Consider the following 25,373-nt stretch of genomic DNA (forward strand, 5'->3'; position numbering starts at 1 on the left):
CTCTGGTGTAGGCTGAAGAGTAAAGGAGATCATGGTACCATCACCATAATCGTTGTTGTTACTTTGCCTTTGCTCCAGGAGAATTGAAGAGCTGAGCCAGAGCCTGGCTGCCCAGGAGAAGCTGGTGGAACAGCTGTCCCAGGAGAAACAGCAGCTGTTGCGCCTGTTGGAGGAGCCAAGCAGCATGGATGTGCAGGTTAGGTTCGGGCTGTTACTCCTGATGTGTTTGCTTTATGCTTTCATGAGCGCTACCTTTACTATTAGTATTAGTTATCTATTGCTGTGTAACAGATTCCTATAAACTTCCAAGGTTAAAAATAAGTTTGTGGTTTTTAATACCAGTTTCTGTGAGCCAGGAGTCCAGACAGGGTTTACTGCTCAAGGTCTCATAAATCTGAGGTCAGGTGTGGACTGGGCTTTCACATCTGGAGGAGTACCCAGGGAAGGTCTGCTTCTAAACTCCCCAAGGCTGCTGGCAGAATGTATTTCTGTGTGGGTGTAGAAGTTCTGGCAACCTACCTCTTTACAGCCAGCACTGGAGATTGACAGACTATTGTTTTTCTCACTTCTAGACTCTCTTTTAAAGAGCTTATCTGATTAGCCCAGCCTTATAACATGTTTTGGTTAACTTCAAGTCAGCTGCTTAGTCTCCTTCTTATGTCTGCAGAACTCCTTCATTTTGTCATATAACATAGCACAATAATGCTGTGACATTGCATCAGTTTTGCAATACACTGTTGGTTAAAATAGTTACAAGAGTGGGTGTTTAGCTTAGTGGTTAAGACACTTGCATCCACATCAGTGCCTGGGTTTAATCCTGGCTCTGCCTCCTGACTCCAGCTTCCTCCTAATGCTAATCCTGAGAGGCAGCAGTGATGGCACAAATGATTGGGTTTCTAGATTGCATTCCTGACCCCTAGCCTGGCCCAGTTCCAGCCATTGTAGGCATTTGGGGATGGGACCAGTTGATGGAAGCACTGCCTTTCTCTTTCCCCTGTCAGGCTCTGTCTTTCTGCTTTTCAAATACATAAAATGAAATTTACAAAAAAGCATGTTACAAGTCCTACCCATACTGAGGAGGTGGGAATTGCATAAAGGTGTGGATACCAGGGGTTAGGAATTATGTAGGGGACCATTTTCGAATTTTGTCACACATACTGAATGATTTGTTGTAACTATATAGAATATGCATACACTTTTTGTTAAGATTTTTTAAAATTTATTTGACAGGTAGAGTTATGGACAGTGAGAGAGAGAGAGGGAGAGAAAGGTCCTCCTTCCGTTGGTTCACTCCCCAAATGGCTGCCACGGATGGCGCTGCACCCATCCAAAGCCAGGAACCAGGTGCCTCCTCCTGGTCTCCCATGTGGGTGCAGGAGCCCAAGCACTTGGGCCATCCTCTGCTGCCCTCCCAGGCCACAGTAGAAAGCTGGACTGGAAGAGGAGCAACTGAGACTAGAACCCAGCGCCCATATGGGATGCCGGTGCTGCAGGCAGAGGATTAACCAAGTGAGCCACGGCACCAGCCCTGCATGCATTTAAAAAAAAAAAAAGATTTATTTATTTATTTGAGAGAGTTACAGAGAGATAGAGGGAGATTCGCAGAGAAAGGTCTTCTATCCGCTGGTTCACTCCCCTAATGGCTGCAACAGTCTGAGTTGAGCCAGTCCAAAGCAGGAGCCAGAAGCTTCTTCCAGGTCTCCCATGTGGGTACAGGGGCCCAAAGACTTGGGCCATCTTCTGCTGCTTTCCCAGGCCATAGCAGAGAGCTGGATTGGAAGAGGAACAGCTGGGACACCAACCAGCGCCCATATGGGATGCCGGCCCCATAGGTGGAGGCTTAGCCCACTATGCTACAGCGCTGACCCCTTGATATGTTTTTTTTTTTTTTAATTTTAAAAAAGATTTTGTTTATTTATTTTAGAGGTAGTTACAGACAGTGAGGGGAGAGATAGAGAGAAAGGTCTTCCTTCTGTTGGTTCACTCCCCAAATGGCTGCAATGGCCGGAGCTGTGCTGATCCAAAGCCAGGAGCCAGGAGCTTCTTCCTGGTTTCTCATGTGGGTGTGGGGGCCCAAGCACTTGGGCCATCTAGTGCTGCTTCCCAGGCCACTGCAGAGAGCAGGATTGGAAGAGGAGCAGCCAGGACTAGAACCAGTAGCCATATGGGATGCCAGCGCCGCAGGCAGAGGATTAACTTACTGCGCCACGGCACCGGCCCCAATTCAGTTTTAATACTGAGGTGAAGGGCTCCACTATAGTGAAAATACTTGTATTGATTTTCATCTACAGTGTTGCATGTGGAAATCTTCACAACAAATTCCACTTCTCTGTTTGGCTTTTAATTTAAGACAAAGATAATTTCTAAATGAATCCTGGAGTATATCTGTGCCCACACAATAAAAATAATTACCAGGTGTTCTTACAATGGTCTTAGACCAAAGATAAAATTGGACATGTGTGTTTTAATTGATTGGATCACTTATACGTAGATTGGGATTAGGATAAAAAGCAATGATAAGAATTAGTTTAAACCAATGCTTTCCAACCCTTTCCATGTCATGGCACATGTAGCCAGTGATCTTATTTGTAAAGAAGAGGGGTAAATGGATGAAACTTCTCACCTGGATGTGGTTACTCTGGGTTTCTAGGCCACAATGAGGGCAGAAGTCATTAGTTTGGCCACACATACTGTGGCTTCCTTTTTGGTTGGAAAGCTACGGTTAACAAACTTAAGGAATAATGTGTGTGCATGTAGTTTGACAGGTATAAATAAAAATTAAAGTTCATAGGCTTTTTGCAAGATAATTGGTGAAATATTTAGAAAGTTTCTTAAGGGTCTTTTGAATAAAAAAATCCCTTAATATGCTTTAATAAAAAAATTTGGGAGTAAAAGGAGTTGGATTTCTATCCCCATGATTTATTAGTTGTATGACTTTGGCTTTGTCACTTCTCAGCTTCCACATGTGGAAAGGCGGAAGATTAGCCCAAGGAATCCCTAAAGTCTCCTGTAATGTTAACATTTCATTATGTTTTTAGCATCATTGGAAAAAAGTATATAGTCCCTAAGGTGAGCATTTTGAGACAAGTAATCCTAATTGCAAATTCTGAAGTTAAATTACTCTCATTGTGCTAGTTTTACACTTCTATACACATCATACTGACATAACTATGTAATATACTTACTTTTAATCATTATCTTTGGTAAGTGCTGAAATGGGTATTTATGGTTCAGTATTTGCACTTATAATGAGAAGAATTGATTTGGTATCAGTTTTCAAAGCAGACTAAAGTAACAGAAAAATTATAATTTCAAAGAGACTGAATTATTTATATTCTTTCTAAGTGAATGCTTAGGACAAAAATAAATGCAGTGTCCAGAAGAGAATATTGCAGTATCAATGGGCAAAGGAAAGAAATACATCAAGTCACATTTACTATACTAATTAATGTGCTTCTTTAATGAACTAAATTAATATACTTTTTAGTGTTGTACAGTAGCTATAAAACTATTGTTATTGTTTTTACTCAACACTTTGTATATTTAGAAACCTAATCATATTGTGCTATTGCTTCAAAAGACAGTGGTTCCCAATCTTTTTCATAGACAATTCACTTTCATGGGAAGTAATTATATATCTATGGTACTGTAACTAACCAAGGCCACTCGTGGTTGGAGGCGATTGCCCATGGCCACCCCGGGACCCAGCCGCCACCCTGAGAGCTCAGGGGCTCAGCATCTCTGCAAACGGTGGGGCACTCTGAGGCCCACTCTGCTAGAATACCCAGGGTGGAAAGCTCTGCCACAGGCGGACTCTGTCGTGGTCCCCGTGGGGTGGGTGACAGAAGGCCTCCAACAGCTCCTAGTTTCTTATCTCTTTGGATCTGTGGCTTATGAGAAAAATAATCTGGGCCCCAAAGACTGGTGGTTTGTGCAAGATTGTTTAATAGTATCATTTCTAAAGCGGCCTTCAGTGGCCTGCACAGAGATTGCATCCTTTGGGTAAACGCCCAGATAATCCTCTGAAAACTTCCTTCTCCCAGTGTCTTCAGAGCCCATGATTTTGATCACTGTGTTTTCTATTTTATACTCAGTGGCCTAGATTCAAGAAAGAAATACTGAAGTGGTTTTTGGAATATCTTGGATCTTTGAGTGACACTCGAGTGATTCAGATTGACTTATGGAAGTGCAAGCTCAGAGAAAGAAAATTGGTTCTTTCTGAGGATGTCAGTGTGAAGTTCCCTGACCTTTTCTTTTTTTTATGATTTATTTTATTTATTTGAAAGACAGAGTTACAAAAAAATTTTTTAAAAAATAAGAAAGACAGAGTTACAAAGAGAGGTAGAGACAGAGAGAAGTCTTCCCTCCGTTGGTTCACTCCCCAGATAGCCACAATGGCCGCAGCTGCACCAATCCGAAGTCAGGAGCCAGGAGCTTCTTCCGGGTCTCCCACGTGGGTGCAGGGGCCCAAGGACTTGGGCCATATTCTACTGCTATCCCAGGCCATAGCAGAGAGCTGGATTGGAAGAGGAGCAGATGGGACTAGAACCAGCGCCCATATGGGATGCTGGCACTTCAGGCCAGGGCTTTAACCAGCTGTGCCACAGGGCTGGCCCCTTTTGTTTTTTAAAAGATTTATTTATTTATTTGAAAGGCAGAGCTACAGAGAGGTAGAGGCAGAGAGAGAAAGAGAGAGAGAGAGAGAGAGAGAGAGAGGTCTTCCATCCACTGGTTCACTCCCTAGCTGGCCACAACAGCCGGAGCTGCACTGATCTGAAGCCAGGAGCCAAGAGCTTCTTCCGGGTCTCCCTCGTGGGTGCAGGGGCCCAAACACTTGGAACATCTTCTACTGCTTTCCCAGGCATAGCGGAGAGCTGGATCAGAAGTGGAGCAGTGGGGACTCGAACCAGTGCCCATATGGGACACTGGCACTGCAGCACCATTACACTACACCCACTACACCACAGCACCAGGCCCAGTTTCCTGTCTTTTAAGTAGGGAAGCAGAAGTGTGCCAGAATGAGCTCATGTCCTAGAATTTGAATCTCAGCATCACTACCTTTTAGATTCATGGCCTTGGACAAGTTACGTAACTCCTCCAAATACAGTTGCCTCTTCCTTTAAATAGGGATAAAATACCTAATGTTCAGCTGTTTTTAAGGATTAGAAATAGGCCGGCGCCGTGGCTCAATAGGCTAATCCTCCACCTTGCGGCGCCGGCACACCGGGTTCTAGTCCCGGTTAGGGTGCCGGATTCTGTCCCGGTTGCCCCTCTTCCAGGCCAGCTCTCTGCTATGGCCAGGGAGTGCAGTGGAGGATGGTCCAGGTGCTTGGGCCCTGCACCCCATGGGAGACCAGGAAAAGCACCTGGATCCTGGCTCCTGCCATCAGATCAGCACGGTGCGCCGGCTGCAGCGGCGGCCATTGGAGGGTGATCCAACGGCAAAAGGAAGACCTTTCTCTCTCTGTCTCTCTCTCTCACTGTCCACTCTGCCTGTAAAAAAAAAAAAAAAAAAAAAAAAAAAAAAAAAAAAAGGATTAGAAATAATATATATGACATACGTAGCATATTGCTCAAAGTTTGATAACTATTGTATTTATGCCTAGAAACCATCTGGAAGAGTATAAGGCTGTTTATTTATTTATTTAGCCTGGCAGAGAGAGAGACACAGAGAGAGTTATAGACAGTGAGAGAGAGAGATAGAGAGAAAGGTCTTCCTTCCGTTGGTTCATTCCCCTAATGGTTGCTACAGCCAGCGCTGTGCCGATCAAAAGCCGGGAGCCGGGTGCTTCTTCTTGGTCTCCTATGTGGGTGCAGGGATCCAAGCACTTGGGCCATCCTCCACTGCCTTCCCGGGCCACAGCAGAGAGCTGGACTGGAAGAGGAGCAACCGGGACTAGAACCCAGGGTGCCGGTGCCGCAGGCGAAGGATTAGCCAAGTGAGCCAAGGCGCTGGCCTATAAGGCTGTTCTTAAAATGAGTAACAGAGATAAAGACGTGGTCAATGAGTCACATACTGCAAATTTTACTCATCTTGTTAACATCTTTGTCTTGCAAAAGAGAAAGATAGATTTAATAAATATAGCAGTTATTTATTATTGAGATGCATGGTCAGAATTCTCCCTCTTGACCTATAAGCCTTACACAAGGAAAAACTGTTTTATAGGTAAAGTCTGAACTCAAACTTTTGAGTTTGTGTTATTCTTCCCTAGGAGAAGCATAATGAAATATGAGTGATTCAAGGCAAACTCATCACAATCAGTAATGTAGTTTACTTTAGTTTCCTAAAGTAAATAAAAAGAAGTATTGAAGCACTTTCTAAAACATTTGGAGAACAGTTACATACTCAAATGGTTCAGATTAATAACTATAAAATCTAGAAGTGAATTCACAGGATTTTCAAATACAGATTCCAAGTATAATTTAAAATACTTATCAATGAATATTCAAAAACTTTTATGTAGTATTACAATATATAGTGTAGCATTTCTTGTGTGTCAGGTGCTTGCTTTTAATGAACTCGAATTGAATCCTCAAAAATGCTCTGTGAGGTAGAGATAAAAAAGACAAAAGAGTAAGTTGTAATAGAATATGCTTATTTTATTATGTAAATTCCTGGGCACAACTATGTAACAACATGTAGTCAGATGCTTGTACCTATATGGAAAATTACTCTGAGGATCACTGCTTCTACTGCAGTGTGATCCAGGCATGTTAAGCTGACAGTTCAAAAACATCAAGTGGTAGTAAAAAAACTGGCAACTTCTTGGTAAATTTCTAAACAAAAACCACTCCTCTCTTAAGTTACATAGTACTTTAATTAATGGACAGTTTAATGTATTGTAACATTGTATTCATTTATGCCCCAGAGTTAAATTCCAAGTTCAGATGATTACCTCTGTCATTACCCGGTAGAACTTTGGAACATCATTTGGAATTTGGAACAATATTTTGCCCCCTCAATTGCAAGTTTTATAGTACTCTCCTTGCCCTACTCATCAATGACAGCAATGACAAAAAAAGAAGCATCACCATGAATTTCCAAAATGCACTCTGTGAGATGGTACAGTTGCTCAGTGAGAATTGCTGGCTTGGGAAGTCCTAGCCTTAAATGGTTATAGACCAATGAGAGATGTGCATGTGTGATGAATGGGGAGGTGCTAATATATTGCTAAGGGAACCCACAAATGAGAAGGCTTAACTCTGCCTTTGAATGTCAGAGAGGAGCTCACTTGGAGGTCACCTTTATATTGAGCATTATAGCCTGAATACCTCCAAGTAGTAAATACAAGACTGTCATTTTAGGTCAGGGGAACAATATATACAGTGGTGTGGACAATAGTTAAGAAACTGGGAATAACTGGTGTTACTAAGCACATGATGCGTGTTGGAGTTTGATGAAATATTTAGCTGGGAAGTCCCCCAAATATCAATATAAGGACTTCATGTTGCAGGCAACCAAGAATTTTAACACTAAATTAAGCAAAGTGAGTAAAAGTCTATGATTTACACTTCAGAATGGCATCTTGTTATGTAGACTGAGGATTGCTTGGAGAGCAGGTAACTGATATCACCTCTTGAGAAAGCAAATCGTGGTTGACACAGGTATTAAATGCTTAATGAGGGGCCGGCGCTGTGGCACAGCGGGTAAAAGCCACTGCCTGCAGTGCCGGCATCCCATATGGGCATCAGTTCTAATATTTAATTAATTTCCTACAATAGCAAAGAGCCATAATGTTGCCATGCCATGGTTGACGTCATTACCTATTTGCTTCCAGTCCTATAATTCTTCTCAGTGTCCATTTAGGTTGGTAGTATCTTATTCTGATCAGAATGTTATTGAGCTTATTTTTCTTTTAATTTTTAATTAGAGAGAGAGAGAGAGATACCTTGAGCTCCCATCCATTGGGCCCCTCCCCAGATGCTGGCAACTGGTTGGGGCTGGACCAGGGCTGGGTCAGTACAAAGCTGGGAATTGTAACTCAACCCAGGTCTCCATGGGGTTGTTGGGGACCCAAGTCCTTGAGCCATCATCTGTTGCCTCCCAGAATGTACATGAGTAAGCAGGAAGCTAGAATTGGGAGTGGAGCCAGGACCTGAACCTATATCAGGCATTCTGATATAGGATCCTAACCGCTGGACTAAACACCTGGCCCTGAGAAGCTTTTTGATGTAGCTGTGATGCTGCAGCAACGTGGTCACCTCCTTTCCCTTAGGGAGTCAGAAAATCTAATACAATTTACAAAGTGTTTTTTCTCTTTCAGTGTTTCTAGAAGTTTCAGGGAAAATCTAGCAGTTGTGTTAGTTGTCTTCGACTTGCAGCTTTTAAATGAAACCATACCTGGGGGAGGGGGCGGATGGAGACCAAACAAATGATGTAGTTGCATAGGGAGAGTTGCAAAGGGAGTCTGGAGGAATTCTAATCTTGTGTCTCTCTTTTATTCCTCTACATTTTTTTTCTCCAGCATAAGATAAACAGTGTCTATTAACATACCATTTTACTGTGGTTGGCTTGCAAATGCAGCAGGACAGCAGAATTAGGGAGGGGCACCCGTTAATCAAGCAAGGCCTTCCTTCCACACAAGTCACCAGACACTCAAGCCCTTCACATTTATGCCTTGTTTGGAACCTAATGTAAATAGCACTGCATGCAGTGAGGCATATTTCCTAAAATAGCAAACATTCCAGCGTTACCATGGAGAGATCTGACGTGGAGGTTAAAGCAAGAATGTGCTCTAAATGCTGAAAGCAGAGACTGAAAACCTTGCAGGCATTAGTATCTCAGGCAGTTCTAGACAACTTCAAATAAGGAGATTTTTTGAGCAGTTTTTCAGTATCCCCTTCTTAACCTGATGAATGCTGAAGGTGGAGACTCATTTGTAAATCCTCCTTCAATATCACCATCTCCCAGACACAGCCTTCATTGGTACTGTGTCTCAGAAGCAGGCCTTTCCATCTAAAGCAATCATAGCTCTTATCCTTTTGGGCAAGTGAAGGCAGCAGACAATTAGGCTTTAAAGTTTCATCAAAAATATTGATGATTTTTTTGAGATTTATTGATTGATTTATTTGAAAGGCAGAGTTACAGAGAGGCAGAGGCAGAGTTAGGGAGAGACAGAGAGAGGAGAGAGAGAAGAGAGAGAGAGAGAGCGAGAGAGAGAGGTAGGTGTTCCATCTGCTGGTTCACTCTCTAGATGGCCATAATGGCCAAAGCCGGGAGCCAGGAGCTTCCTCCAGGTCTTCCAACCTGGGTGCAGGGGCTCAAGGACTTGGGCCATCTTCTACTGCTTTCCCAGGCCATAGCAGAGAACTGGATCAGAAGTGGAGCAGCTGGTACTTGAACCAACGCCCATATGGGATGCTGGCATTTTAAGCAGTGGCTTTTACCTGCACACCACTATGTTGGCCCCCAGAATACTGATTGAGTTCTTATAACACTAAAAGTACTACTGCTAGGTGGACGAAGAGGAAGACAAAGATGTGTAAGGTTTAGTGTTTGCCTTCCAGAGATTGCAGTTTAAGAAAATCTTGGATGAAACCAATACAAAGCAGCAAAGAAAGGAAAAATCATCTTGGGCTGGAGTAGGCAGTGAAGATTTTGGTCTGCAAAGAATAAGCCTGATTTAATATATAGAGATGAAAGGGAAAATACTACTCCATTCATTCACTCATTCATTCAATGATTGTTTACTTTATAAACAATCAGGGAAGATATGGTATTGAGCTATAACAAAATAGCATAAATGGGGTAGCTCGTAAACAAAAACTTATCAGCATCATTTTGGTGGCTGAGAAGCCCAAGAAAAGGAGCTGGCAAATTCGGTGTTTGGTGAGGACCCCCTTGCTGATTCATGGACTTCCTGCTGAGTCCACACAGGGTTAAAGGAGTAAACTAGCTTTCTGGAGTGTCTTAAAATTTTTTATTAATGTGTTTGTATTTTAAATGCAGAGAGAGACAACAAGAGAGAGAGAGAGAGAGAGAGAGAGAGAGAGAGAGATTCCATCCTCTGTTTCACTCACCAAATGTCTGCAAATTCTTGGGGTGAGCCAGACGGAAGCCAGAGCTCTGAATGTAATCTGGATCTCCCACTGGGTGGTGGGGGCCCCAACACTTGAGCCATCATGTACTGCCTCCCAGAGTGTGCTTTAACGGAAGGTGGAATCAGAAGCAGGGACTCTGTTATGGGATGTTGGTGTGCCAAGCATCTTAACCACTTCACCAAACTCCTGCCCTTTGGGGTCTTTATTTTTATTTTTTTAAAAAAGATTTATTTCATTTATTTGAAAGTCAGAGTAACACAGAGAGAGAAGGAGAGGCACACAGAGAGAGAGAGGTCTTTTATCCGCTGATTCACTCTCCAGTTGTTCGCAAAGGCTGGGGCTGTGTCAATCTGAAGCCAGGAGACAGGAGCTTCCTCTGAGTCTCCCATGCGAGTGCGGGGGCCCAAGGACTTGGGCCATCTTCTACCGCTTTCCCAGGCCACAGCAGAGAGCTGGATCAGAAGTGGAGCAGCCGGGACTTGAACTGGCACCCATATGGGATGCCGGCACTAGAGGCGGTGGCTTTATCCACTATGCCACAGTGCCAACTCCAACAGTTGTTCTTATAACTGAAATAGTTACTAAGTGAGTAATGGGTGGGTAGGCTATACAGCATGGAAACTCTAGGGATGAATTATATACTGGGCTGGGCAGAGCAGGACAGTATGAAATTTCATAATTTTACCTACCTAAAACAGTCTTTAATTTACAACTAATGAATTATTTATTTCAAGAATTTTCTGTATAAAATGTTCAGACCAGGGGCTGGTGCTGTGGCGTAGCGGGTGAAACCATTGCCTGCAGTGCTGGCATCCCATATGGGCATCAGTTTGAGTCCCGGCTGCTCCATTTCCGATCCAGCTCTCTGCTATGGCCTGGGAAAGCAGCAGAAGATGGCCCAAGTCCTTGGGCCCCTGCACCCACGTGGGAGACCTGGAAGAAGTTCCTGGCTCCTGGCTTCTCATTGACACAACTCTGACCGTTGCAGCCAATTAGGGAGTGATCAGCGGATGGAAGACCTCTCTCTCTCTCTCTCTCTCTCTTTCTCTCTCTCTCTCTCTGCCTCTCCTTCTTGCTCTCTGTAAATCTGACTTTCAAATAAATAAATAAATAAATATTTTAAAAAAAGTGTTCAGACCATGGTTAACTACAGTTAACTGAAACCATGGAAAGCAAAACTGTGGATAAGGGGATGGGGGATTTACTGTATAGAGTAGTAGGAGGCATTATAGATAAGGTGGTATAGATATGGATAAGATGATAATTAAAAGTTCATTTTTTTATGATAATTTTGAGATTCTTTGAAACAAATATATGTCAATATTAAATAGGTTGTTGGCTATTTAAAGTCAAACCAAGAAAATTCTAGGAAGAAGATAGAAATTGGAAGCCACTGGTATAAAGATGAGAAAGGATGAGATGACAATGGAAGAAAAGAAAGATGAAAAGGGTCTAGGAGTGAGTGCCAGTGGACACCTGCAAAAGGTTGTAGCTGGTGTGACTGTTAGTTTACAAGTTCAGTTATACAAGAAATTTCACATTAGTTTCTCCAAATAAATTTAATGTTATCCAGAGTCCCTATCAGGGAAATTTGATTGTATCCATTTGGTATTTCCTCCTCACCCTATTCTCTGTTACATAAAAGTTGAAGGTTTTTTTAAAATTTAAAAAAATTATTTATTTATTTGAAAAGCAGAGTATAGGGGTGGGGTGGGGGGCGGTGGAGAGAGAGAGAAAGAGATCTTCCTCTGGTTCATCATCCAAATGGCTGCAATGGCCAAAGCGGGGCCAGGCTAGGAGCCTGAAGTTTTTGTAGGTGGTAAGGGCCCAAGTAATTGAGACATTACTTGTTGCTACCCAGATGAATTAGCAGGAAGCTGGATTGGAACTGGAGTTGCTGGGACTTGAACTGGCACTCCTATATGGGATGGCAGAGTCACAGCTAATCCTGCTGTGCCACAATGCATGCCCCCTTGCCTAGGTTTTAACAGCTGTCAAAGCATCAAGGAGACTATTCTGATCATTGGTTCACCACTCAAGCACATCTATATTGGCAAGCATGGTTTTGTCAACCCAACAGCTTGATGTATTGAAATCTTTTCTGGAGCCACCACCTCTTAGTTTCAAGTCCAGCCTCTCTCTTGCCATTCTGTTGCCTTCTCCTCTGATATCTTGCTTCCTCCTCAGTATATTGCTTTTGATCTCCAATCTTTTCCCAATCTGAGTGAATTCTCACCCTTTCCTCTTTTTAGGTCTTTCTGTCCAAGTAAGGAACTGGACACCTAACTCAATTTTCTCAATAGGCTTAGAACTTTATAATCATCTAGAAATTCATCTGACTTTTTACATCTGCTCTTGGCTCTACAAGAAGCCTTGTGTTGGAGCTGGTGAGGTGGTGTAGTGAGTTAAGCAGAGGTAGGTTAAGCCTTCGCCTGCAGCACCGGCATCCCTTTTGAGCGCCCGTTCCAGCTGCTCCTCTTCCAATCCAGCTCTCTGCTAATGGCCTGGGAAAGCAGTGGAGGATGGCTCAAGTGTTTGGGCCTCTGCACCCATGTGGGAGACCTGGAGGAAGCTCCTAGTCCTGGCTTTGGATCAGCTCAGCTCCAGCCATTGCAGCCATTTGGGGAGTGAAGCACTTGATAGAAGACTTGCCTCTCTGTAACCCTGCCTCTCAAATAAATAAATAAATCTTTAAAAAAAAAAGTCTTATGATAGGGATATACAGGTATCAAAGCACATTTTGTTAAAAAATTTGCCCTGTCACCATTTGATTAGGAAAGAAGTCTGAGATGAAGCTGGAAAGGAAGATTATTTTGTAGAGATAATGAAAGGTTTGGTATGGTTTTGTGTGTTCTAAAAGGTTGATGTGTTGGGAGCTTGGTCTTTAATATGGCAGTGCTGAGAGGTGCTGAGACCTTTAAGAGGTGGGGCCCAGTGGGAGGTTCTTAGATCACTGGAAAGCTGCCCTTGAAAGGATTGGAAAGAGATTAAGGTTGCTCTGGTGGGGCCCCTGAGGCAGTGGGTGTTTCTAACAGTGAGTTTAAATGCTGACTCATTCTCTGGTTCCTGTTTTGTGATGTTATCTCTCATGCATGTGCTCCTGTCATGATGCCATCCACTAGGGCCTGACTGTGGCAATGGGGCTGTGGACTTCCAGTCTCAAAAACTGTAGGCTGAATAAACTTCTTTACTTTATGAAGTTATCCTGCCTCAGATAGTTTATTATAGTAACAGACAATGGACTTACACATCAAACTAAGGGTTTTGAATTTCTTCCCATAGGTAGTGGACAAGGATGGATCTTTACTAGTAATATTCTGGAAGTAATATACAAGGTGATTAGAGGAGTAAGCTTCCAAGACTGAAGGATATAGTTCAGATGTGGGGGTTGTAAGAGCATGAAATGGAATATTTGGTGAAAATGTGAAGCAAGAGACATGTGAGATGTTCAGAAAAAGGACTGAGAAGAACTTAGCATCTGGCTTGGCAGGGAAGGATTCTGAGGAATTAAAGGCAACCATTCTAAAGTTGTCAAGGCCACCAGTGACAGTCCTATCAGGACATGTTATACCTGACCTCACCTGTACTGTTAACTTCTTATGAGAGTTTGACAGTGTTAAAATTCCCAGCATTCTTTAGACTCCTCTGTCTCTCACCTGTATTGTGACTACAGGAGAACTACACTTTTTTTTTTTTTCCTGTTTTTAAAGATTTATTTATTTTACTTGAAAGTCAGAGTTACACAGGGAGAGGAGAGGCAAAGAGAGAAAGAGAGAGACAGAGACAGAGAGAGAGAGAGGGAGAGGTTGGTCTTTCATCCAGTGGTTCATTCCCCAATTGGCCTCAATGGCCGGAGCTGCGCCGATCCAAAGCCAAGAGCCAGGAGCTTCTTCTGAGTCTCCCACGCGGGTGCAGGGGCCCAAGGACTTGGGCCATCTTCTACTGCTTTTCCAGGCCATAGTAGAGACCTGGATTGGAAGTGGAGCAGCCAGGTCTTGAACCGGCGCCCATATGGGATGCTGGTGACCATATGGGATGCCGGTGCTTCAAGCCAGGGCATTAACCCACTGCGCCACAGCGCCGGCCCCTACACTTTGTTTTCTAAGTTATCTATATTCAGCATAACCCAAGTAAAAATTTTATATTTTTGCAAATAGGTTCTTCAACTCTCACATTTCTATTAGCTTAAGCCATTTCTCTACCAGCTTTAAGACTCCAGACCATTTTTCCATCTTTACCCTTTTCTTCTCTTTTTATCCTCTCACATATATGTCATCAAGTCCTGCTGTTCATTCCTTCAGATTTCCATCTCTACACAAGATCTTATTGTACCAGACAGGAATAATGGCAATAATGGCAGTGGGAGTCCTGTAACATCCCAAAACCTTTCCCCGAAACTGCAATCCATCCTTTTGCCTTGCTAATTTTTTTTTTTTTAAAGATTTGTTCTGTTTATTTAAAAGGCAGAGTTACAGAGAGAGAGAGAGAGAGAGAGAGAAGAAAAAGAGAGAGAGAGAGAGAGAGAGGTCTTCCATCCATTGATTTCACTCCTGAGATGGCTGCAACAGCTGGGGCTGGGCGAGGCTGAAGCCAGGAGCTAGGAGTTTCATCTGGGTCTCCCACATGGGTGTGGGGGCCCAAGCACTTGTGCCATCCTCCACTGCTTTCCTAGGTGCATTAGCAGGGAGCTGGGTCAGAAGTGGACCGGCTGGAACTGGAACAGATGCCCAAATGGGATGCTGGCGCTGCAGCATCTGATATGTGTCTGGATAACTTTCATTTGAAAAAATTTTCGGTAAGCTATTCTTTGCACAAATTCATGACATTGTTCAGGTACTTCTATATTCAACTAAATTCCAGTTGCCAAGACTCTCCGTGATATATTGTCTGGTTCTTGATTTTCTTTGAATGAACAGTTATAGAGAATTAAATATATGGGTTGTTCAAAAATTGTCACCATCTCCCTTTACCTATAGACTAGCACTGTGTTTAACCCAACTTCCAGTAATTTTGATGATGCTATTTTCTTTTGCTGGAATCCCTTCCTTTGTTTTCTCCATCTAGCATTCATCTGTAGTCCCAACCCTGCTCCCTTCAACTGTATCAGTCCATCTGAATCTCAACTCTTTCTGTACTCAATTGAATTTAAGTTGGTACCACTTAGTGTGCAATTGTTCTAATTATACCATGCATCTTTTTCTTCTTTTCACCTAATTGGAAAGCTCATTGAAAACAGAAAGGACATATTGAGCTTGCATAAATTCTTGCTTATTGATTAACAATGTACACTTTACAATTTACTTAACAAGCTATGAGTATTTAATAACTTGAAAGATTGTAATGGTCACTATTTGAAGATAAATTTTGTTGAAAACCAATACTGCAACCCTTAGGTAAATTAGAAATCTCTTGGCTTTAAAACAAGTGTTTTTCAAATACTGCATTGTTAATTAATGCAAACCATGACTGTTTCTGACTTCTGATTTCCAAAATGCATGGGGAAGTCACACACCTGCTTGTGTGTTACCACAAGGCCTAATTGGCTTTACTTTGACATTCTTGCATTTCCTCATCTGCCTTTGGCATAGCTTTTAGTAATTAGAACAGCTATTTCCAATGTCATAACTAGGGCAGTGAAACCTAATGCAGCTGGTTTGGGACATGGGGATTTTCCACCTCGGTGATTTGGAAACTCCCTGCAAGCTCAGAATTAGGTCTTAGAAACACTATAACTCTGGTGCCACACAGTGGGTACAAAAGTGATTATGGTTCTAAGAGATACTCCCCAGACCCCAAAATCCAGAGATCAATATAGAGATGGTGCAAAAGTCTCCTTCCATAGGAATATTGAGGAATCTTTTTTTAAAAATATTTATTTATTTGAAAGGCATAGTTGTTATAGAGAGGCAGAGGCAGAGAGAGAGAGAAAGAGAGGAGAGAGAGAGAGAGGGAGAGAGAGAAAGATGTCTTCCATCTACTGGTTCACTTCCCAGATGGCTGCAACGGCCGGAGCTGCACTGATTGAAGCCAGGAGCTCCCTCTGAGTCTCCTATGTGGGTGCAGGGACCCAAGGGCTTAGGCCATCTTCTACTGCTTTCCCAGGCCATATAGCAGAGAGCTGGATCGGAAGTGGAGCAGCTGGGATATAAACCAGTGACTATATGGGATGCCGGCACTGCAGGTGGCCCCAAGGAATCTTAATCCAGGTGGAGATACAGTTCTCTAAATTCAATATAGATTTATGGGTAGTTCTCAGTGATAGGTTTGTGTGTGTGTGTGTGTGTGTGTGTTTCATTTATCTGTAGAACTTCTGATCTTTAGAGATTTTTCTGAATATAATGTAGGATAGTTCTAGTTCATTGGTTTTCAGATTGCGGTTTTGTGGTTCCCAGACATCAGCATCAGCATGATTTGGGAATTTGTTTGGAATGCAAATTCTGGGGCTCCACCCCAGACCTACTTACTACATCAGAGCGTTTGCTGGTAGGTCCAAGGAGTCTGTTTTAACAAACCTACTAGTTGGTTCTGATTCATGTTAAAGCCTGAAAATTGCTTTTAAATTCATCATATTCTTGTAGATTAGGAAATTAAGGACCTGGTGAAAACGACTTGATCTAGGACATACAGCTTGTAAGTGCTTGTAAATGTATTTCTCAATCCATGTTGAAGGCAAAGTACTGATACATACATACATACATATATATATGATATATATATATCACAGCTTATTGTAATATGAATCTTTTAAAGAAATCTTTATTTATTTATTTATTTGAGAGGCAGAGTTAGAGAGAGTCAGAGGCAGAGAGAGAAAGTTTTCCATCTGCTGGTTCACTCCCCAACTGGCCACGAAGGCTTGAGCCGATCTGAAGCCAGGAGACAAGAGCTTCTTCCAGGTCTCCCACACGGGTGCAAGGGCCCAAGCACTTGGGCCATCCTGTGCTGCTTTCCCAGGCCATTAGCAGGGAGCTGGATTGGAAGTGGAGCAGTCAGGACTCAAACCATCACTCATGTGGTGCTGGCTCTGCAAGCAGTGGCTTCACATGCTATGCCACAGCCTCTGTGTGCTATATTTTATCTTCCCGATTTTCAAAGCTATTTTTGTGTTAAAATGGGGGTATTTTTTGTCAAATAAATATCTCAAATTAAGTTTTGGAGCAACATAATATTTTTATTTAGTCCCTTTGAACTTTTAAATTAAATATATTAACATATAAAATCTAAAGTTTTAAAAAGTGCTCAGTAATTGAGCTTTGTCAATTGTATACACTCATGCAGTAATCATTCAGACTAAGATACAGAACATCTTCATTACCCTAGAAAATTCCTGTGTCTTTCTGCAGTCAGTTTCACCCTCTTACCTTGCAGCTACTTCCTGATTTCTATTACTAAAATCACTTTTCCTTTGTTATACGTCAATAAATGAAATCACACAGGAGGTATTCATTAACTAGTATATGACTCGTCTTTAAGAGTTCATATACTCTTGTTGTATGTATCAGGGTTTGTTCTTTTTTATTGTTGGTTAGTATTACATTGTTTGGCTATACCAAAGTATGTCTATCCTTCCTTTTTCTTAGTAACAAATATTTTTTTTTCTTATGACGAAAGCAATACATACTTATGGTAGAAAATCACAAATTACAAATTAAGTAACAAAGAAAATAAATATCTATATTTATATAGACATTTATAATCACTACTAGTAAGTTATTGCATATCTCCTTTAGACCTTTGTTTATATAAGTTGTCCACTTATTATTATATAAATATTTACCATTCCTATTATGGAAATTCCCATTTTAGGTTCAAATCTTACTCACTTAGATCCGATATTAGTGATAGATTGGCATAACCTTTAATCTGTTCTCTAAATTAAGATTTAACAGTAATACTTGAATACACAGTCATTGACAAAAATTGAAATGATATGCAATATTCGGAATAAAAAGACTACACCCTCATTTAACACAACCCTGTTCCTCACCCCTCAAAGTAGCCAGTGTTAACTAACTGCAAAATCTTAACCTAGAAAATACTAATAAGGATTATGAAGTGCTGAAATTATCACATAATTTTTCTTCTGAGTTTTATATTTTTGTTTTGTTATCTACACACTAGTAACTTTTTAGTTGCAATTACATTATTATATGACACTAAATGCTCATGTTAGGACTAGTTCTATGATAGCTTACTGTCTACTTTGTGATAAAGTTTTTAAATATTTTCTCTAGGATAGGATAGTGTGCTGTTTAAATTTTCTTCGATTGCTGGGTGGGAATATTATTTCTACCTGCTGTTAGAAGTATATCTATATCTGTATATCTTTTATCATATTCATCTTTACTTATTTTCTTCAAGATATATCACCTTTTCACCATTTGTACTGATTTGTACTTCTATATAGTTATTTATATATTATCATTGAAGTTTGAAGACTATCACATGCAAAATCTTATTAAAGTAATAGAGCATAATACAAAGTATTATTTCAGGGCTTGCTGCTAAATAATTGAGAAATGTTCATTAGCATTTTCCACACGGGAAAATAGCCACTTGCATTGACAAAGATGGGACCCTGATTAACATTTTAATTAGCACTTTTATGGGCCATTCGTCCTGGTTGCTCTTCAGGATAACAGTTATAACAGGGTAGAGCAGGCCCATCTAGGTGTCCATCAGCCAGAGTGTGTTCAGAAACCCCTTGCCTTTCTAGAGATCACTACAGATGCCAAAGATCTTTGCTTAAAAAAGAAGTGAAGCAACTTTGAAACGCACATATCTAGAGGCAAGCAAAAAAGCAGCTGTAGCTTTACTTAGAATTACATTTTACAGTCGTTTTGGGGTTAACATATGTATTTTTAGGTGAAATTACAGATAGAGAATTCTGTTAGCCTTCTAAGCCCAAAGTTCTGAGGACTGTCCTTTATTCTCTCACAATGGAGCGGTAGGATTTTGTTTTGGTCATTAGAACAATATATGCAGAGCCCCATGATGTTCTAAACTGCTTTAAAATGTTCAGCTATTAAAACAGCAACAATATTAGCTATTTCCTAATGAGCTAAACATTATTAAAACATTTCCCTGAAACCACCTCGTTTAATCCTCAGAAAGGCAGCTAGGTGTCTGATAAGCTTAGGAGTTTGGGCTCAGACGTATGGCCAGTGTCCTGCTCTGGGGGACTCCAGGTACTGCTGAGGTTACTGTTCCTCCTGGCTGGTGTCTGTCTGCGTGCTCCTTCAGCCAGGGAAGACTTCCTCATTGCCAATGGCTGGTGGCACCTGCGCATTCCACCTCGGCGGAACTCCAGCTTCTGTCCTCTCGGTGTGCATTCCGAGTTCCAGAGCCGAGGTGGGGGGCGGCGGGGGCGCTGAGGGTTGTTCAGTCCAGCCCTAACTCTGAAGACAGCAGCACTCCCGGGACTTTCGGCTCAGGCTTTTGTGTGAACCTTCGTCTACCCTCTCCGTCTCCTAAACAAACACCGAGCCCGAAGGTGATGTTGATCTCGTCTCAGGTGGCTACGTTCTTGAAAATGCCATTTTCTCTTCAGAATCCTGGTTGACCAGATGCATTCACAGGGTCTTTGATGGACTCTCTCAGGAACTGCTTTGTGCTCTGATTTTATCTAACGGCAAAGCACTCGGGTTTTAACAGCCTTCCCCTCTCCCGCCCAACATCTGGGGGAGAAACGTTTGTCCTCGCTTTTTCGGCTCTCCCAACGGTCGAGCGAACGGTTAAGCCTCCTAAAACCCGCCCCACCAGCCCTCCGCGGTCATCAACCCTTCCCCCACCGCCTCAGCCGCCCCGAGGCCTTTCGATGCCGGCCCGGGGCCGGGTCTGGAGAGGAGAAGGGGCTGCGGGCTGGAGGCGGCGGCGCGCAGCGGTACCTAGTGGCGCCGCCGGGCTGCTTCATCCAGGGTACGTGGCACTGCCCGGGGACAGGGGGGGAGGGGATTTGGCAGGAACCTCGGACACCCTTCAGAGGCGGCATCCTTGAGGAGATCGGTGCGCCTTTTTTTGGCAGGAACTTAACAGATGAAAGTGGCCTTTCCCAGGACGGCGTCCGTCCGTTCCCACAGCGAGCCAGCTCTGCGTTCCACCGCGAGCGTCGGCCGCCGGGTCTGGGGCAAAGTGTGTGTGTGTGGGGGGGGGGGGGAGGGGGGAGACTCGCCATCCCGCATGCGCAAAGCGGGGAGCCGCCCGCCCGGACTACAGCTCCCAGAGGAACCTCCCGGAGGCCGCAGGCGCCGAGCCGTCGTCGCCATCTTGAAATCTGATCTTCCATCGCCCAGGCTTTGCGTCAGCGGCGGGCGGCCGCTAGGGTGCCGGGAACCGGGCCGGCTCGCTGAAAGGGGACGACGCCTGGGACGCGGCCGCTGGCGGGCGAGACAGCTGTGGGAGACGCGGAGGGGTCCGAGCGCGGCCTGCGCCGCTGTCACTCAGCATCCCCCTGAGGCGTTTCCACGCCCGCCCCCTGCCCGAGGGGCGGGGCTGAGCACGCTGGTACCCAGAGCCGGCGCGCGGGTGGCGGAGGCGCGCCCCTACGGAGCCCGCACCTCAGGGCTGTGCCATGCCGGCGGGAGACCACCGAGGCGGGAGGCGGAGCGCAGCCCGGGGCTGGTGAGCGACCCCTCAGCCGCCGTCGTCGCCTGGAAGCTAGGTACCCGCTAGGAGCGAAGATGAAAGAGATTTGCAGGATCTGTGCCCGGGAGCTGTGTGGAAACCAGCGGCGCTGGATCTTCCACACGGCGTCCAAGCTCAACCTCCAGGTTTTGCTGTCGCACGTCCTGGGCAAGGATGTTTCCCGCGATGGCAAGGCCGAGTTTGCTTGCAGCAAGTGTGCGTTCATGCTTGATCGGATTTATAGGTTCGACACCGTTATTGCCCGGATCGAAGCCCTTTCCATCGAGCGCTTGCAGAAGCTGTTGCTGGAGAAGGATCGCCTCAAGTTCTGCATCGCCAGCATGTATCGGAAGAATAACGACGACTGCGGCGCCGAGATCAAGGCGGGGAACGGCACGGTTGACATTTCCGGCTTGCCCGATGTGAGATACTCCGCTCTGCTCCAGGAAGACTTTGCCTATTCGGGCTTTGAGTGCTGGGTGGAAAGTGAGGATCAGATCCACGAGCCGCACAGCTGCCATGCCTCGGAAGGCCCTGGCAACCGACCCAGGAGATGCCGTGGCTGTGCAGCTTTGCGCGTTGCCGACTCTGACTATGAGGCCATTTGTAAAGTGCCTCGAAAGGTGGCCAGGAGTATCTCCTGTGGCCCTTCCAGCCGCTGGTCTACCAGCATCTGCACTGAAGAACCAGCGCTGTCAGAGGTCGGGCCCCCGGACTTGGCGGGCACAAAGGTGCCCCCGGATGGGGAAAGCATGGAGGAAGGGACGCCGGGGTCCTCTGTGGAGTCTTTGGATGCAAGTGTCCAACCTAGTCCTCCTCAACACAAGGACGAGGAGGCGGAGAGGAGTGCGAAGGAGCTTGCGAAGTGTGACTGCTGTGCAGACGAACAGGCTGCACAGCATGTGTGTAGCCACAAGCTGGAGCTAGCGCTGAGCACGATTAAAGGGCTTGATTATAAGCCCATCCGGAGTCCCCGAGGGAGCAAGCTTCCTGTCCCAATCAGATCCAGCCCACCTGGAGCCAAGCCTGGCCATATCATGACAGATGGAGTTAGTTCCGGTTTCCTTAACCGGTCTTTGAAACCCTTTTACAAGACACCTGTGGGGTATCCCTTGGAGATTTCAGACCTGCAGGAGCTGTGGGATGATCTCTGTGAAGAGTATTTGCCCTTACGGGTCCAGGTATAAAATGGCTACCCAGTGCCTTTCTGATTGCAGCTAGCTGGCCTCACGCTTCGCATGATCTCTGTCTAGAATGGAGATTAATGCTATTGTATGCTTGGGAAAACTGAACATGGAGTCCACTTTTGCTGCACCTTTTGTGTATGTCCCAGTTAGTAAATGTGAATCACACTCAGATAATTTGCTTTTCCCAGTTCTTTTGTAACACTATCTGTTGGCCTTTTCATTTATTATCAGAATTGCATACCCTTGTTTTATACAAGAACATGAAGATTCCCCATTGATTTAGCCTATGAAAGGATGACATTCAGTCTGACTTCTGGCATTAGAACTTCTCTCTTACCTCCTTTCTTCTCCCTGTCCCCCTACCTTTTTCTGTTTTGATTTTAAAGTTATAGATATTTCTCTCTTTGGCTTTCTGTAAGGGAGTTAGTTCTCCCTGGAGCAGTAAACCTTTCATCCCTCACATGACTGAAAATGATTAGAGTTTAGGGTAAGCATTAGGGGAAAACCTATTGATTAGTCAATAAAGTATTATGATATTTGGGCTGTATTATATTTAATTAATGATACTTGTTCATGAAAGAGCCTTTGGAATTCTGGTATGACCACTCAAAATGTTAAGGCAGAAACTGCACAGCTAGTCTGTCTACTGAGCCCTACTAGAAGATAGTTGATATTAAGAAATAATGTCAATTACTTGATTATAGTTTCATCCATTATACTCTAACATTTGTCTGTCACTAGAGAATGGCAGATGATTTTAATCTGAGTTACTTATATTCAGTTGATTTCACACCAGCCTTTTCAATTCAGCTGTAAACAGAGATCAGCCAGATGCTACTTTGTTTCTATAGCAATAGTAAATGCTAGGATCAGTTAACTTCAGGAAGCATTCTGGCAGGTTCCACTTGATAGACATTTTTCAGTGATAGCATTACAAAGGTAAGGAATCAAGAAGGCATTTAGAATGCCAACATCATTCTATTTTGATAACAGATAAAATTGTTCTTACATGAAATTTTTGAAAAGTGGTATATAAAGTTTATGTTACAATAAGAATTAAAGCAGAAAACGAGAAAGGTTTTTAAATTTACACAGAATTATCAGAAACAGTATACAATGGTACTTCAAAAAGTTTGTGGAAAATAGCATTAAAAGCATGAATTTGAGTGCAAAAAATTTTGAAATGTCTGCATAGTTTTTTCATAATACTCATTTTCTATATATCATAGCATTTTTTTGTACTGAAGTAAACTCATTTTTAATTCCACTTTCCTGTGAACTTTTTGAAGTGCCCTTGTGTATCAATATGAAAATATTAGGAGAAAGTAAAAAACAATTAATAGGTTTTCATTTGTAGACAGTGTTAAGTATTGTATATCTAATATTGTGTTCTTTTCTTTTACTTATTTTTCTTAAGCCTCATGGCTAAGTTTGGGCCTTACAGTATTTCTGTGACCCGACATAAATGTTAACAAATCAAATATCATGTTCTTGTATTAGGATCTAAAAGTAAACTGAGCAGGGAGGGAGGGAAATAAGTTGTTTTCCCCTCACAGATATAGCCAGTATTATAGAACATTATGGGCATTTTCTTCCATATTTAATTAAAAATACTATTTTTGAGTGCCTGGAATTTTGGAATTGGTAAAACTTTTAAAGATCATCTCATGTTATCACTCAGTGTAGAGATATGGAAAGCTAATGGTTTCAGTATCTTAGTCCTTGCAGAGTCAAAAATTGCTGTTTTCGGCCAAGACCTTTAAATTCTGTACAGTAAAGTACAGTGCTTCCAGTATAATGGCTTTTAAGCCAGGAGCTCTCTTTATATACCTCAGGGATTCCAGGAGGATTCTCAAGAGGTTTTTGTCAAGGAAATTGTCATCCAAGTGAGCACAAGTGGGCACTGTGTCCTGAGGTTGGGCCCTGTCCTTCACTAAGGTTGGACAGTAGAGCTCTGACATAGTGTATGCTCTTTCTGCTCTCACCTGGCTTCTGTCCTCTTTGTGGAATAATAAAACAGGAGGAGGAGGGAGAAATAGTATTCAGCTCCAAGAAATGTGGTGTTTCAGTCCTGTGCGGTTTCCTGTAATAATTAGTATGTGAGGTAGAAAATAGATAAATTGGGTTCAGTGTTTTTGTAAATAAGGTATGCATTTTATTTTGGATACCTGATCTGTTCTTTAAGTCTGGTTGACTTTTAAGCTCCTTAAAGGCTGCTGTGCTTTCAGGCAAAACCAGAGCTAAGTGGGACAAAGGCAGACTGGTTTTTGTCTGTTTCTCTGCACAAATATTGAAAGGATAGAAATAAGTAAATTCCTTTCAGCTCTCTTTTTAGTTTGTAGAGAGAAGAAAACATGAAAGAAAAATTCTTTAGTTAAATTCTACTTACATAGGAAGAAAACCTATTATGCTAGAGAGTGAGATGGTTCTGTTAGGTCCTTTTGAGTCCTTTGTTTAATCCTCCACTTACCCCATTGTACGCACTATTAAATATCAACATCAGAATCCTTCCTGATTGCCTCTTATTTTTCTTTATTTTTTTCCCCTCTCCTTCCTTCCTCTCCTCTCCTCTCCTCTCCTCTCCTCTCCTCTCCTCTCCTCTCCTCTCCTCCCCTCCCCTCCCCTCCCCTCTCCTCCCCTCCCCTCCCCTCCCCTCCCCTCCCCTCCCTTCCCCTCCCCTTTCCTCTCTATATTAATAATAGCAGCCATGAAGTTCTCCTACTTTCTCATTTTCTGCTATTATACAAAATTATTTATCATTGATAGTTTCCTTCTTTACTGTTTGGCTTTGGTTCAGAAAAGCTATAATAAGGAGATGTATGGTCTTTTAGTGAACAGCAATTTAGAGAGCCCTGGCCTGTGTGCTTTTCCCTTCGTTCTAAATTCAAAGAGTAGATCCTTGCTTCAATCCTTGTGATGCTAAGAGCTGTTGTTTGTGGCAATGGTAAATTTATCCCACTCATAGCTTAGCTGTGCTAAGTAGATCAAGCCCTTTGGAAGGTGTTGACATTAGATGCTGACCAAAGATTAGTTCTAATTTTATGCTAGTTGGTAGTTCTTGTCTGTCTCTTAATATTAACAATAAGATAAAAAAATTATAGCAGTTGGGGCCTATGACTCACTGTTGTGAGGACTAGAAGGTGCCACGAAAAATACTGTTTATGCAGAAGTTCTAAATAACTGCATTTTAGCCCAAGGTTTTACATTAAGCAACAGTGGCCTCAGAAGCCGTGCTCATGTCTGATGCTGGAAAGCATTTGTGTAAACTCGGAGCCAAAAGTGACTTCATTTAAAACTGTATTATTAAGGATCTGTTTGTCTACGGAGTAAGACTGATTCCGCCAAATCAAGTATTACTGATTTTTGGCCCTTTAAAATCTTTGTAGGAGTGATTGGTTTCTGTCCTTGGCACTTCACAAGGATTGACTGTGAGTTGTTGACCCAGGGGAACTTGCTAAGTGCTCTTTGGCAGCCTGTTATCTGAAAGGATATTTTTCTGAGAAGTAAAATTGCAAATTATTA

At 43.1% G+C, this 25,373-nt stretch overlaps 1 protein-coding gene across 42 annotated transcripts in view; it reads left to right on the forward strand.

Annotated features, from left to right (window-relative positions):
* The window catches only part of PDE4DIP (phosphodiesterase 4D interacting protein), a 233,807-nt gene that overhangs the window by 130,897 nt on the left and 77,537 nt on the right, over positions 1-25,373 (forward strand). For 33 of the 42 annotated variants that reach the window (XR_011390489.1, XR_011390490.1, XR_011390488.1 and 30 more), the window contains one exon: positions 79-196. Coding sequence is in view for 35 of the 42 variants with exons in the window: in XM_017345940.3 (XP_017201429.2) it covers positions 79-196 (118 nt within the window). In the remaining 7 variants the exon portion in view is untranslated. Of the gene's footprint in view, positions 1-78; positions 197-19,255; positions 19,960-20,263; positions 21,846-25,373 lie in introns of those variants that run through there. The other 9 variants (XM_008264574.4, XM_051857340.2, XM_051857336.2 and 6 more) reach the window with 2 other exon arrangements.

Source organism: Oryctolagus cuniculus, chromosome 7 (genome assembly GCF_964237555.1).
Source record: "Oryctolagus cuniculus chromosome 7, mOryCun1.1, whole genome shotgun sequence".
Lineage (NCBI taxonomy): Eukaryota > Metazoa > Chordata > Mammalia > Lagomorpha > Leporidae > Oryctolagus > Oryctolagus cuniculus.